At 36.1% G+C, this 15,982-nt stretch overlaps 1 protein-coding gene across 1 annotated transcript in view; it reads left to right on the forward strand.

The window, feature by feature from the left end:
- The window catches only part of LOC113069753 (acid-sensing ion channel 2-like), a 42,890-nt gene extending 31,628 nt beyond the window's left edge, over nucleotides 1-11,262 (forward strand). Inside the window, exons 5-9 of the mRNA XM_026242870.1 lie at nucleotides 3,816-3,969; nucleotides 5,995-6,086; nucleotides 6,174-6,253; nucleotides 9,107-9,175; nucleotides 9,286-11,262. Of these exons, the coding sequence (XP_026098655.1) occupies nucleotides 3,816-3,969; nucleotides 5,995-6,086; nucleotides 6,174-6,253; nucleotides 9,107-9,175; nucleotides 9,286-9,387 (497 nt within the window). The 3' untranslated portion in view covers nucleotides 9,388-11,262. The remainder of the gene's footprint in view (nucleotides 1-3,815; nucleotides 3,970-5,994; nucleotides 6,087-6,173; nucleotides 6,254-9,106; nucleotides 9,176-9,285) is intronic.
- Nucleotides 11,263-15,982: the final 4,720 nt, after the last annotated feature.

The raw sequence follows: 15,982 nt of genomic DNA on the forward strand, positions 1-15,982 counted from the left end.
ACACTGGTTAACGTGTTTGATGGGGGCATTCCATAGATGTAGTGGTTTTTATACTGTGCAAACAATACTGTACCCTACCCCTAATCCTCTCCCTCAAAGAAACCCCTTTGCACTTTTAGATTTAACGCGGGAACCAAAAATGTTAAAAAAGATTACTTATATCATAATCTTTAGGGGGATTTGGCATTTGGTTCCTATAAGGTAGGGAATACCAGTACACATACTCTCTCTACACATTTGCATATACACATGTTAAACGTAGTCGGAACAATTCAGAATTTCACTTTATTTACTTTAATACATTGCAAAGTTTGTATTCCATTTTGTTAAATGCTACTTGATTTGACCTCCTTGTTTGAGTAAAAAATATCAATCAGATGTGATGCATAAAGGAGACATCCAAAATGATCAGTGCTGGGATACTTCTGGGCCAGGATTGAGAACCACTGTACTTTTCAATTTCAGATTCTGCTAAATAGGCTGCATCCAAAATTGCATAGTCTCAATTTTTGAATAAGTACTTTTGAAAAAGTACATACTGTACTTGACATGGCACGACACAACAAAACAAGAGTGATTCTGTTGTTATCAACAAAACTCTATTCGAAAGCAGGATTTGTTTTGTTTCTCACTTTCACGGTTTGACTCTGGATATGCACAAGTCTCTATTCAGCAGACCTTCATGACTTCATGACTTACTGCACTGACCCTCCAAATAATCCAATTACATGGGCAAAACTCATGAAAACAGCATATACTGTCACACTATTATTCTCTTCCTCCTCTGTAGCAGTGTTTTGCTCTTAGGCAGCATCCTTAAAAAAAGTAAAAGGGTAAATGGCAGAACAAAAAGTAAACTGAATGTTACTGACCAGATCTGTTTGTTTGTTTGTGTGTTTGTGTCTCTCTTTTACAGCAGTTGAAAGCAGTAGTTATTAGACACCAGAAAGCATTATATATAATCTTCACAAGCTTCACCCAATTAGACTGTATTAACTCTTCATGGAGAAAACTTTGAAAGTATTCTTCAGTTCTCTTACAAAATATTTGATTCCTCTTGACACTGAGACTTATTTATTGAACCTTTGTGAACTGGCTCGAATTAAGTCATTATTTTGGAAATATTTTCAGGGAAAACAAAGACTTGAGCTGTTTTGTGCACCATGCCTACCAACAGAATGCATTCTGTCTCTCATTAACTCCCTCTCTATGTACCATCTGACAGTATATACCAGCGGTCTGTCCCACACAAAATAAGCAAGTTGGCTCTATGTTCACTAATTATCTTTTGCTAATGAGGAAATTCAAATTGGAGCACAGCTAGGACTGTACATTTTCAAACGTCTCAGGTGCTCAGCACACAATCTGTTTCCAAAGACTTCCCTAGGTTATTTATGTGTGTGATTTAATTTTTTTTTAACCTTTTTATTAGAATTCTATGTACACAATCATTCAAAATAAAGCCAATAGAGTATGAAGAGGGACAGACTTCCACGCCTGGAAAAGTTTCATTCTCTGACCACAGTTGATAAGTAAAGGCACAACGGCACAGCACAATGGGCTGAACACCTTGTCCAAAACTCTCGCTGCTCACTTCCAAATCCTTGACAGCTGGTTCTTGTCTTTGACAAAGTGGAGAGGAAATTATCACCAACTCCAACTTTCTCTTCACCGCACCCTGAGAGAAGAAATATGTATTTTTGTTTTCACACAGAACAATATGCAGATGAACACATTTAAAAATAAATGCGAGGCTATTAGAGGTATGAAACGGAAATTGCTAAAGCAAAAAACAAATAAATAATTATAATAATAAAATAAAAAGAACAGAATGAGTGAGGAATTGATAATGATAGAAAACACTTAGAGAAAGAACAATCAACAAGCAAAATGTTAATCAAGAGATGTTCAGAATGTAATAATAATATACAGTACTGCTTACAGCACAATGTGCACGACTGTATACTGCCTTCCAAAGCAGTATCCAATGAGGAAATATTATGCAATGTTACACAAAACTGATGACTGATGAAAAATAAAGCAGAATCCCAGTAAAAAAAGATTTGTCTGGTAAATTTATTCCATATACAGAATATGATACAATATTTGCATATTTACCATATTTTAATTGAAGATATGTCATAATAGCAACACTGGGTGCAAGTTAAGTGATTTCACTGAATTATAAAGCAAAGATGTCTAGAATGTGCATCTAATTCATTGAAATTATCAAAAGTAACCCCAGTAAAACAACTATTACATTTAAAATAATAATATTAGTAACAACATGCCACTCGGGGTCTAATTGTATGTTTTCATTTTAAAAATGATAATTATAATTTTACTACACAAATCTAAAAACATTTCTGCCCACACATCCCTCATTAACAGACACACACACACACACACACACACACACACAAAATAAAAATAAACAATTTTGATATTCAACATAATACAATATCATAAATCACCTTTTCCCAGAAACACACAATTGAATCAGTTAACCAGACTAATTCTCACAAATGGTAATATTCAGATGAAATAAAAAAAATAGACAACATGAAAAATAGCATAGCCTTTCATCAAAAGTGTTGAGATGAGATTGTACCTGCATGGTCAAAATAAAATAAAAAATAAGTTGGGATGGTCAACTTACATCTTACCTCTCTGTACCAATCTTTATTATTCTATAAATGAAAAAGGCCAAATATAATAAAAAGCTTGTAGTTGAAATCGCTAGCCACATTAGAAATTGAAGGTGTGGAATACCTTTGTGGTTTTGAGCACATGGATCTGATATTAGCGGCAATGTTTGGAGAAAATGAGATGTGAACAATGCTTCTAAGTTTATACAGAATGATGGCTTTAGCACAAGATTATAGCAGATTTAATAGTCTTGTGTGTGTGTGTGTGTGTGTGTGTGTGTGTGTGTGTGTGTGTGTGTGCGTGTGTGTGTGTGTGTGTGTATTCTGTTCATTTGCCTGTGAGTGTGTGTGTCAAGGAGGTTAAATCTGACTTAATTCTCCAATTAAATGATGAGACTTTAGCATCATCTCCAATGGCAGGGTTGAGAAAGGGGATGGAAGTGAGGAGAAGAATCAAAGGTGGAGATAGAAAAGGTCAGGGATGGATGAATTTAAAAATGTTTCTTTGAAAGGTCAGATTACATCTTCAGGTCATGCATGTTTTGAGCTGATTAGAAATCTGAGGAAGGCACAGCCAAGAGCAAAAGATTTTAGCCCTTGGCAACAGACAAGAAAATAGCAAATTATTATCTTTTGTTGTTTTGTAAGATAACTAATTTTACAGTAAATATGTTTCATCTGTCCATTAATCAGTCTTCTGTTTTTCGGTAAGTTTCTCTAGAAAGCACTTTGACAATGTTATCCTTGCAGTTTATCAGATTCAAAGTGGTGGCTTTTATCAAAATGCTTGCAGTGTCTTTCTTAAGGTAATCAAAAGTGCAACATGTGATATTTTTCTAAGCTGTCAAGAGTTGACAGTAGCAAATTGAAAGTGTTCTGAAAAGGCCAAAAGTTGAATTATACTTCAATCAGTATGTGTGTGTGTGTGTGTGTGTGTGTCAAGGAGACACTGAAAAGACTCTCTGTGTGCAGAGAAGGATAAGACGACCTCATGTTCTTTACATTGTCAGTTGTTCTACACGGAATGTCATACATAGAACCCAGGAGTGCTGCCTGCAGAAATAATTGACATTCTCCCTTTCTTCCCGGTACCCTTTCCCGTCTCTCATCATTTCCCTTTCCTCTTTTCTTTTTCCTCTCTACTATACCCTTTCATGCTTTCCGTAGCTGCTCTGTCAGCTGTTGAAGGCACAAGCTGCATCTGCAGGAGCCCCTGTAACATGACTCGATACAACAAAGAGCTTTCCATGGTCAAGATCCCCAGTAAAACCTCTGCTCGCTACCTGGAGAAGAAGTTCAACCGATCAGAGAAGTACATCACGTGAGTACGCTCCTCACATCCATGTTGAAAGTCACTTTCCCCTCGAATACATAAAAACGTCTTTGAATTCAGCATTCAAAAGGGCTTTTTTAATGTATGTTGCAACTTTCTATCACTTTCCAAACTTTTTAATTGTTGTCCTTGTAATACCTTTCACAGGTTTTAACTTTACCTCATTACTGCCACCAATTTGTTAAAGTAGCAGTTAATATTCCACCTCATATCAAGATCACAGGGATATGGAGCTTGTTAATGATCACAAGCCTGCACTTTTCTAGCAGAGATGAGCTGTGGTGTTATTAGATTTGAGAACAATTCTGAAATTATGAATTGACCATTTTATTCACAAGATTTAATTAAATTGGACATGAACCACAGGTTAAATTGAAATGACGGGAAGAGGAATTTAATGAATTGCAATTCAAGGTCACAAAACAAAATGATTTAGGATGACCAATAATTTAAAAAATATTTAGAAATATGAATGTGTTTCAAAGGCGGCACATTTTTGATGAAAAATACACTGAAGTCAGTAATGTTTTGATACAAAAATTGAAGAAAAAAAATCTTCTGAACAGTAATGCTTCGGGAAAGTGCAATGTGACTGTTTGGTAATATGTTTATTCATAACGAAAAGTATAATTAAAAATCATACACTACACCTAAACAATTGGGTTGCTTTAAAATTGTAATCTATTCTAATCTACATATTAAATTCTGAATTATTAAAATTAAAATTTATAATTGCTCCAGTACAAATTTAGGAAATTAATTTGACCTGAATTGACATTGCTGTTCCTCTAAGGATGAGGAAATGGACACTGGAATGTGGGAGAAAGAAAACTCTTGTAACTCACCCCTGTGTGTTATTGTCCTAATTAAGGAGCTTTTGAAATGATGCCTCAATTTATAGACATGCTTCTTTACAATAAAAGCAACATTAGGACACCAGGACATTTGATGTGGCTCTAAGATATTTATTTCTCCTCTAGACATCTAGCTGAACACTTTTACTTTGTTTCAGGAAGATTCAGGGAGTTGTTCTTCAGTATAGTGACAGACATCACATCCTCTCCATTCATTAGTTAATCGTCATAGCGATAAGCTTGTGATTGATGTGTCTGAGACGTGGAACTATTGGGAATACTGACTCTCTCACTCTCTCACACACCCACACACCCACACACACACACACAGACAGACAGATGTTGCTCAAGTGCAGAGTCAATTAAATCAGCATAAAGCAGACAGGATATCATCACTCTGGTGTCCCACAAGAGTGATAAGTTTCTCTAGACTGCTTCATTTTATGATAACAGAAAAAAACTTGTTTACTTTAACTCCTCCACACATGCACACAAGTTATCAGTCATGCCAAGATCATTCATCTCTGCAGCATAATAGAGAAGTAATGAATGGTTGAGATAATGCCAGTGTAAGTGTTGTCAAAGTTTCGAGGTTAGCCCTCTTGTACAGTAGCCCAGTCTTGAGACGGCTGTCAGAAAGGTGTTTGTGTGTGTGTGTGTGTGTGTGTGTGTGTGTGTGTGTTTTGGGAAAAATTAAAAAATTAAAATATTATATCCTTCTGTAAAACTGTATCTCTTTTATATAAGAGTAAATGTCAACAAGTGTAGTATGTCAACAAGTGTAGTGTAGTACAGAAGTAATCTATTCAGTACCACCAGAAACACTAGAATAACTAGATCTAACTGTAGTGCTGATATATTGTTGGAAACGATTTCCTTAACTTGAGGTCCTATCTTAAGCATCCACATCATTCCATTGGTCATTTGGTTGTTATTTCTGTTGCCTCACACTGGGTAGCTCTGTATATACAGTGAAGTCTCACTGATTTAAAATCCAGCTCCACTTAACATTAAACATCAAAAATCTTCTACTTGGCTGTGTCAGTCAACATATTTGTTTCTTGTGTGCACAGATGAATTACTTGCAGCAAACATGTTTTCTGTTTTACATGTATCAAAATTGAACTTCAAAACATTACTCTGTGTTCTGTTGATGCAGGGATAATATCCTAGTTCTGGATGTGTTCTTTGAGGCTCTGAATTATGAGACCATAGAGCAGAAGAAAGCATACGAGGTGGCGGGTCTACTAGGTATCACAGCACACTGTAGTATGAATACTGTGTCTTTCAACTTTTTTCTCTCTGTTCCTATAAATCAAAGATATTTTTATGTTGCAGGGGATATTGGTGGTCAGATGGGTTTGTTTATCGGTGCAAGTATCCTGACCATACTGGAGCTATTTGATTATGCATATGAGGTACGTAAGTACACTTTTAACATTATAATCAATTATTTTCTCTATTTGATCTCTTCTGCTAATGTAAATGGCCGTTTTGGCTTTAATCAAAATAAAATTAAGCAATTGATACACATTCTTCCATTTTTTAAAGATATTTGAAACCCAAAATAAAAGTTTGCACAGAGACCTTCTCATTAAAACAATTAAAAATCAAATAAAGGGTTTAGTCTTGAACAATACAAAAAGGTATGAAAAACAGTCTCTCTCTGAAAACAAACTTCCATTTCCATCACCTTTTCGGATTCCAAAAAAACCCTGTACAATCATCTACATTTTGCAAAGGAAGCAGATTTGGAAACTGATTCTTCTCATTAGGGTTAAAGTCCCCTTCACTGTAACCTTGAAATATTTTTAATTCTTCTGTTGTAAAAGCAGATTGTAATTTCTGTAGTACTTGTGTAACAATTTGAATGGATCACAGGGGTAGAAAGGGGAAGCAGAATGCCAGAATGCACTCCTCTACATTCACCACGGACACAATCTTCACTCCGTGGCGCCGTGTGAGAGACTCCAAACTAGTGCTTGTGTTTTGGGCTGCCATGCTTCCCAGTGATTGATGCACTGGTTGGAAATGGCCGAAAACCCCTCGAGGAAGCCTTATTACACCAAACGATACACCACAGATATCAAAACACTCCGAAAAAGAATAAGAAATTAAAAAAAAGAGAGAAAGCAACTTTTCTTGCCACACACTCAAACGCCACTCACACTCAAACAAACGCTCCTAACACTCGCTCAACAGACGCTCACGCATATGCAGAGAGAGAGAGAAAGAGAGAGAGAGAGAGAGAGAGAGAGAGAAAGAGATTCCCCTAGACACAGTGATGGCTGCTGAAATCTTCACTCTGTCTCTAGTGTAGAATGAATGACACTCTGATGGAGAGTTTCATCATAATGAGCCTTCATTAATTCTGCATTGCTGCTGTTCTCTTTGCTCTATGGACAGCCGCCAGCACAGGCCCTCACACCACTCATACCCTCAGGGGCACACACACTCATTTCACACTCTGTCCTGTCCAGTTTTGATGGATTTTTTGATGCAAGATCACTTTAAATGGTCAGCCTTCATCTTAAAATTATTTTCTTAAACTTAAGCGTCTTTGGATTTTAAGCTAAACGAAGCACAAAAACAAAAGAAACACTAAAGCATTTAGCTTAATTGGAAATGCATGAGAACTATACATGCCCAATGAGATTTTAGCTTTAAAATATTGTCATCTTAAGAACTGACCTATTACCTAGCAATTATTATTTTTATTTTTTTTTACATTTTAATGTGACCTAAGTTATATTCATGAGCTAGGCCTTTATCATATCAGGATCAGAATTGCCCAAAGAATTTCACATGACCAAAAAATTATTCCAATAAAAGCACAGCAAACTCAACAATGATAAACAAGCTGCTCACAGAAATTATAGTGGTTATAGCGATTACCATAGTGAGTCCTTGAACGTATATGTGTGATAATTCATACAATAATGAAAGTTCTCACCTTTCTAAACTATCCCTTTAAGTATGAACATTTATCAAATTTGAGATTGCATCTAAATCTACTACACTCTTAAAAATAACAATTCTAAAAGGTGGTTTTCACAGCAGTGCTTAGAAGAACCATGTTTGTTTTCCCAAAGAACATTTTGTGGTGTTGTGATTATAAATAGATGCCAGTAAAGAATCTTTATTTTACATAGTATACAAAGAATCTTTATTTTACTATAGTATACAATCACTATAACAACCACATAAACAGTCAATCAAAGATCTCAATCAATTCTTACCACTATCAAACGGGCTTTGGCATCCACCAATGCCAATGATTTTCAGTGGAACAATTCCTAAATTATGTTATACACTAATTAGCAATTCATGACACTGCATTTGTATTCTACCTTCTGTCAACCTTTTACATTTTGCCTTTCTACTACTCTCTAATCTCACATACTGTATTTTTTTTATAGACCAAATTCCCAATAAAACTATATATATATATTCTGCTTCTGCTGTCAGACAACAGGATGAATATGAAATGGTGACTGAGAAATGGCCCTTTAAGACTACATAACCAGCTCCCCATTTCCAAGCTGTTAATCTGCACTAAAACCCTGATTTATAATCGAAATTTCATCCAAATCAAATGCACATAAAGTCAATGGCTGTGCTGTTTTCAGCTATATTTACAGATAAAATTATCACAGATTAGAAAAAAAAACAGAATATATCTACAATATTTTAAGTGAATTTGCTACAACTCTCAGCCACTCACTGAACAGAACAGACACAAAGAGAAGACCTTGCATGGCAGTACCAATGAGTTTATCCAAGAAATCATTCAAGAAGTCATTCTAAATTGGTATGAAAACTCACAAAATCTAGCAACTGAGTCACTAAGTTGGCAACACTGTTGACATCACCATCAAGAAGTTCAGTTTGTTTTGATTTATTGAAGTTCTCAGGCTGTTTTATTAGCCTAAATAAAAGTATTAAAAAAGATTCCATTCCTGTGACATTTGAGACGGGTGACGCTGAGATCATTTGTTCATTGCCAACATGGGGATCTGCAGAGCCATTTTTTGAACTGAAAGCTAGACCAAAATGCATGAATTTCCAAATCCAAATTCCCATTTTTAATTCCTTTGACTTCCTGATCCTGTTTTCCATTGATGGTCAGTGCCCTGGGCTGCAGCCCATGTCGCTGATTTGATTATCACAGCGCTGGCAAATAATGATCTTTTCAAAGCTGTTCTGAAGACAGCAGTTTGAGACCTGATTTGGCAGTGAATAAGATGGTGGTTTGTGATGTGTGCTGGCAGGTAGTGAAGGAGAAACTGCTGGACCTGCTGAACCGAGAGGAGGAGGAAGAGAGTCATGGAGAGGATGTGGTAAAAAAAAGTTTCAATTAATTTATTTAGATATCACGAACCCAGTGCATGGAATGACTGTGTTGTGCCTCAGGTGCACAGTTTTAAGAACATCTGTGTTTTTTTCTCAGAGTACCTGTGATCCGGTGGTAAACCACTCCGAATCGATTAGCCACACGGTCAGCGTTCCCCTCCAGACCACCCTGGGCACCCTAGAGGAGATTGCCTGCTGAGCACCGTAACCCCTCCACACCAACAGAGGGAGCCGGGCCACTCCACTCCAATGGGTGAAGGACAAAGTAAACCGAGGGAAAAGTCTCTGTTGCTATTTCTCATCATGTTATCTTTTTGGCAGAAACATGAGACCTAGAAGCCAAGGAGCTTCTCAAGGAACATGAGGACCCCAAAGTTTCTCACAAACACCATCTGTTTGTTCTGGACTCATGAAGGAAAGCAGAAGCTTGTGAAACCTGTCTGGACAGTCCCTTGTAAAAATAAGACAAACATGAAAAACGAGCATGTGAGGAACTGCAGATGCGCACAGCCTCGGCATGTTTTCGCGTCCTCTCTTTCTCCCTGTGCCCAGACGTCATTTTGAAGTCTACTGCCAAAACACTGTAAATTATCAACGGATAAAATGTTGCGAAGCTGTTCTAACTGTGCATGTGTCAGTTTCATGTGTTACAATATAGTTTTCTCAAACTTTTCATCCTCTTTCACGTGTGGAGACAGTTTTGTCTTCTTGTGCTGTGTTTCTACATCTCACTTGGCTTCTTGATGTATCAGGGATGCATCATAAAACTGAGAGACCATTTCTTCTTTCCTTTTTTATTTTTTTTACCCTTCATAGAAAAGCCAAATGGGTCACGGTACAATGGCAGCCATTATGAGCCCATTGTGGCAGTGAATGGCTCTTCTACATGCTTTCTGGATCCCATTTGAAAAATGAAGAACAGGGAGTACAAAAAAAAGTGTTTTTGTCGCTTTCTGCATAAGAATATAGTCATGCAACTAGCGGTTTTCATTTTGTTACATGTGAGAGGTGTTAATTTGTAATTTAAAGCTGATATTAGAAAACTGATATGATCTTTCATGCTTCTAATACAGAGTTGAGAGATACATCAGCACTTTTCAGAGATTTTTTTGGGCGGCGATCATAATTTCACTTTCCCAACTATCGTAAGTGGGATGTTTTCAAACATATAAAGGATTTAGAGGAGTTCATGGTGGTTTATTATGTGAGATGACGCTGTAATGTTGTCTTTGTCTCATCTCATCTCCTCATTTCAGAGCTCTTCATCTTTGCTGGGGTTAATTAACGCTGAAATTATCATATGTTATCTGCTATTTACTATGTTCCCACGGTGTTTTTTGATGATGGATGATAGACAGCTCAAAGGTGTGATTATGTTCTTGTCTGCTCTTGAACTAAATGTGAGGTTCTTGTTACACTATACATCAGTATGAATGAAACCTCAACTGACCCAGTCATTCTACAACATGTACAGTGTTTCAGCCAAAATTCATTAACTGATGCCAAATCATTCGTGCTGAAAATAATGAAAGGAGGGTCGGTTCTGGGTGACGAGAGTGAGCTTGATTGCATTTCTCAATTTAACACTCTTCAATATTCAATTTAAAGATATTGACCAGCACAAATTTCAGTCACAGTATGAAAAACAAGAATTAGAGTTTGTGTGTTAAAACTGTAGGTGAAACTTTTGAACAAATTGTTCTAGGACATGAAGGCCACTGGCTGACAAGTAACACCAGAAATTTGTTGAGAAGCTCCTAGAATCTATAAAAAAGGTATTTAATCGGGTTTAATAAACCCAGGCCTTCCCACGTGACCTAGGGCCCCTTTGTCCAATCAGATTTGAGCTAGAGGATTTCTTAGAAGATTATTAGTAGTTATTATTTTCATGCCCCCTTCTGGAGCAACAGTATTAAGAGGCATGATTTGCACCTTTATCATAATGCAAAATTTATAAACATTATAATTTTCCACAAGGAATAGAATAATGAATGCGTGCTATGGGTTGTTTGTGGCATGTGAGAGGGCCATGTGATTGTGTGACTACAGACAAATGTTGCTTAATGTGTGTTATATTTTATTCTATAAATATAGTAGGTAAAAAAAGAAGCAAATATCCAGTCTGAACAGTTTTCTGATTTGAAAAGTATCCGTGACTGAATGTAAATGTTTTTAGTTGTTTCATTTGCAATTGAATTTGCTAATCAAATGTAATGGGCTATGGAGGATGAATGTGTTGTCCTTATTTGCCCTAAAATCTGATGATTTATTCTAAATATGTCAAAGATAAAGCTGTAAACCTCAAGGTTTCAAGCACATGCATAGAAGAAGAAAAAAAACAACCAAACATGTACAAACTACAAACGCAGAAACCCACAGCATCTGTCCATACAGTACTTAAACAACAGTAAATTATGAAGTTACTCATAATGTTAAACAGTAATTTTAGTGAACTCTTTCTTGCCATGCGGACAAACACCCAAGGGGTGTCACATCACCTTTGCTATTTTTTCATTAGGAGAAACCTGAGGAGTTGATGGTTTCTAACACCAATGTATAAATGCTCCAGTACCTCAGACCTTAGAGATGAAAACAATAAAGTCTACATGGATTACAGCACCTGTGTCTTTGCCTCTGTCTGTCTATCTAGCGGTCTATCTATCTACAAATATGTATGTATATGTTCTGTATTGTTTTCATCATAAGTCTATTTCACTTTCGCAATGATATCCACTGCTTCTAATCTAATTTGATTGAAATGTTTTTCTTGCTGTCCCTTTATCATTTCTTGTTACTCGGGTGCACTGTTGCTGTTTTATGCCTGTGTGCGTGAGCACGGGCGAAGGTTACGCATGTCTGTCTAGGTTGTCAGAAACAAATGGAGAAATACAGTTTTGACAGCATGTGATTATTCATGCCTCTATGTGGTAAAGAAGAAACAGAGAAGCGAAGATGCAAAAAACTCAATTTCATTTAACAAAAACAAGTTCGTTTTTTGCCACCCTTATAAACGAAGATACACATAAACAAACATCACAGAGAACAAAAGCGATGTCTTAGAGTTCTGAGGTTAAGGGCTCTGCTGTGCCATTTACTTCTTAGAAAAACAAGCTAGCAGCTATTATCAACTTAATTGCTACAGCTACATACGTTGTGCAGATGTTAGAGTCACATAGCTTTCACATTGCTGTTCATTGCCATCCTTTTCACATTAATTGTTTGAAACAGAAAGGTTTGTTTATTGATTTAAGAAATCAAAGGTGTGTGTGTGTGTGTGTATTAGCATCAAACGTGGGTAAGATTAGGTTTGATGACACCATTTTTTTCTCTTGACCATAGATGACACAAAATCTCATCTCAACACATTTAATGAAGGTCTATGTTCTTCTTGCCATTTCATCCAAATATCAACATTTGTGAGATTTAGTCAGATAAAATGGTTTAGAGGTTAATCTAATTTTGCTTGGAAAAATATAATGTATATGATATAGTATATGATATACTATATCATGTTGAATATCAAAGGTTTTTGTGTTTATATTTAATTAGAAATTTGTAGACATGTTTTTTGGATTTGTGGAATAAGATAATTGTAAACAACAAATAAATAAATAAAATACGTCTTTTTTATTATTTTATTTTTTTAAGTGAAAAGGCAAGAATAGACCCTTGGGGTAAGATGCCATATCTTCAATTAAAAAATGGGCAATTAAATATTTATATATTCATATACTCTTATTTAAGTAATGGAATAAATTTACTTTCTTTTACTGGGATACTGCCTTCACTGTCATCAGTTATTAAATTATTCGATTTTAATTAAATGGTCAAAACTATTTTAAATAGAATAGCTGATTTAGTATTTTATATTAATGACACTTTAATATATAAATATACATACATAAATAAATAAATAAATACACTGCAGAGTAGAACAGAATATTATGAAATGATTGACTAAATATGTGCTTGAGCAGTTCACTGAGTCGAAACTGTTTTTCTTCTTTAACTGCAGTTTAATTGTAGTGATTTCCCACAATGATTCAGATGACTGAATTGTCACACACAAACTTTAAAGGGTACAGAACCTACACAGTTTCACCTAATCTCATGTTAATCTTGAGTACCTATAGAGTATTACGGCATCCTTCATATATCCAAAAAGTCTTCAGTTTTATCATATTTCTAAAAGAAAAATACAGCTTTCCAATTCTCTCCGGAAAAAGCAGAGCTCCTGGAGGCGTGCAGTGGGAGGAGTTATAATACTGATGTTTCGTGTTGTTTACATTAACGTATATTCACTTATGTGCTGATTTCCAACAAATTAAAGAAATCTGATGCAGTTGTACTTACATGAATGGGGTCTTTTATAACAGGGATGGCTCCATGTTTTAATAGCAAACGATGTGCAAATCCAGCAAATCCTGCAAATTGTTTAGAAAACAGTCATCACTCAAATGACCAGAACACACAAACGTACTTGATACACTCCATTGCTACCCTGGAAAAACAAACTGCATCCAATGTTCATGTAATGCTGGGTACTTGGGGAAGCTGAACACGGTGAACTTTCCCTCACATCCAAAAATGCACTTATTTTCTCGAACAAACCCTATGCAGCGCTGCTGGCGATTTTTAAGAGAGAAATGTTCATATAAGGAGTTTAGTTCTGCTCTACATCATTAGATCCACGATTCAGGAAAAAAACAGCCGAAACTTGTAACCCCCCCCCCCCCCTTAAGATTTCAGGTATGAGACTGACAGGACATTCACAGAAATCACAATCACAAAAAGTGATTTTGCACATTAGTTCCCCACTTAAATATTAGAATATGTTGCATAAATTATAAGAAGCAGTTATGTTGAGGACAAGTCATATGCTATCCCTTGTCGCCCTTGTTCACTGCCTCTGAGAGGCAGCTGGCTAATTAAAAGGCATATACCCTGATGATAAGGGCACTGCACTGTGAAAACAATGAGGACTGGGGAAATCATTGCCATTTCATACAGTTGCCCAACAGCTCTAATGATGAGCGTGGCATTTGTGTCAGCTACAGTATTTGACAGTTTTTCTTACAGTATACCACTTTACAACATTCTAATTTACTGAATTGCACCTGTACAAGTTGGTTTGATTATATCCGCTATGCACTAATCAGCTGCACACAGATGTTGTCAATAGACTTTAACTTCAGAAGAGCAACGACATTCTCAATTATCGATATACTTGTTATTATTGTGCTGTATTTCAGTATCAGTGGGGCATGATTGAACATGACACTAAGGCATGTCATGTCAGCTCTGTCATGTTGAAAATCTGTCTGGAACATTTAAAGCCTCAAATCTGTGGTTTATTCATTATAAATTATTTAGGAATTTGATGACATGAAGCCAATCTGTTAAAGAAAATACTGTGTCTGTATAAGCCTCCCGAGGCTAAACAACAAGTGCGGCCAGAAGATGTTCTGCAAGAGGTAATTTATCTAAATCCTTAAAGATGACACAAAGCTTTTATTTTCCTGCTCATCTAACATGTATAGAATACTAATTCCGCTTAAAAGTCTTCCACAAATCACCCTTTAACTATTCAGCTCACATTTCCAGCTTGATATGTGATATATAGCCTATAAGTAATTCATAAGAAAACAGTATGTGTAGCAAGAATATGTTATTTGTGTTGGAGTACTGTAGCAACTGCTGGGTCTTTTTTTATTTTTATTTTTACCTTTTTACAGTTTTTATAGCTCTGGTGTGATTGACATTCAATCAGTCAAAGCCTTCAGGAAATCAAACATAATGATTGTATTACATCGCTTCAGTTTTGTTCATTTTCACATTCAGAGGTTTTGTCATAGGAGAATTAGAGATTGTCCGTAGGTCAGAAGACCCTGCCATGGACTGGCCGTATTGTACTGGGATAGCCTCCGTGCAAACATGGATGGATGTTTTACCATTTTTCAGTAATAAGAACACTAATGAAATCACCCACCACGTGCCCTCTTCTGTTTTTGCAAGGCATTGCATGTGGACGTACTACACCAACAAAATGAAACTAGCAAAAGTAATGAAAAAACTGACAACTACAAGCAGAAGCTGGTGGTTTATTCATTAAAAGAATAATCCCACGTGCTTCTTCATAAATTTTCGTTTTTATGAGCCAAACAGAATTCATGCCAAAGACTTGTTTGTGAAACTAGCTATCCTCCGCCTCATAGGTCACTTTGCATACATTTTTGTAGATATTAATTTGGCTTAAAGTTATGAAATAGGAAATGAGGTAAATCTGCATCATAATTGCAATAAAAGTTTGTTGTCAGGAAAGAAACTGTACAAAAATGACACCTTTAGGGGTACGACAGCTTGTAAGCAGGGCAATATCCTCAAAGATACACTTGTTGTGCCTATAGTGCGTTAAGGTACTAATGTATCCTTTAGTCCACAATGGCAAGCTGTCACACCCCTAAAGGTACAAATTTTGCAACAATTTTTTTCTCATTAATTTTTTAGCAAGTCATAATGCCAGCAGTGCTGTTTTCATCATGGCATGTCTGACGTAACAGGCAGATAATCAAGCCTCAGGATGCTTCTGGAACATTTTAAATGACTGCTATGTAATGAAAATCCTTACACAACCCTGTAGAGTCTGAACAGCAAAGCAAAACTGCAAAGGCCCAGTGCAGATGACACAAAAAGATGATCTAATTACAACATTATGAAAGTTTGTTTCTGCCACTGGATAAAAATATTAAAAAGATTATTTTGACTTTCAGTCTCACAATTCAGATTTTTTTCAC

This window comes from Carassius auratus, unplaced genomic scaffold, assembly GCF_003368295.1.
Source record: "Carassius auratus strain Wakin unplaced genomic scaffold, ASM336829v1 scaf_tig00002555, whole genome shotgun sequence".
NCBI lineage: Eukaryota > Metazoa > Chordata > Actinopteri > Cypriniformes > Cyprinidae > Carassius > Carassius auratus.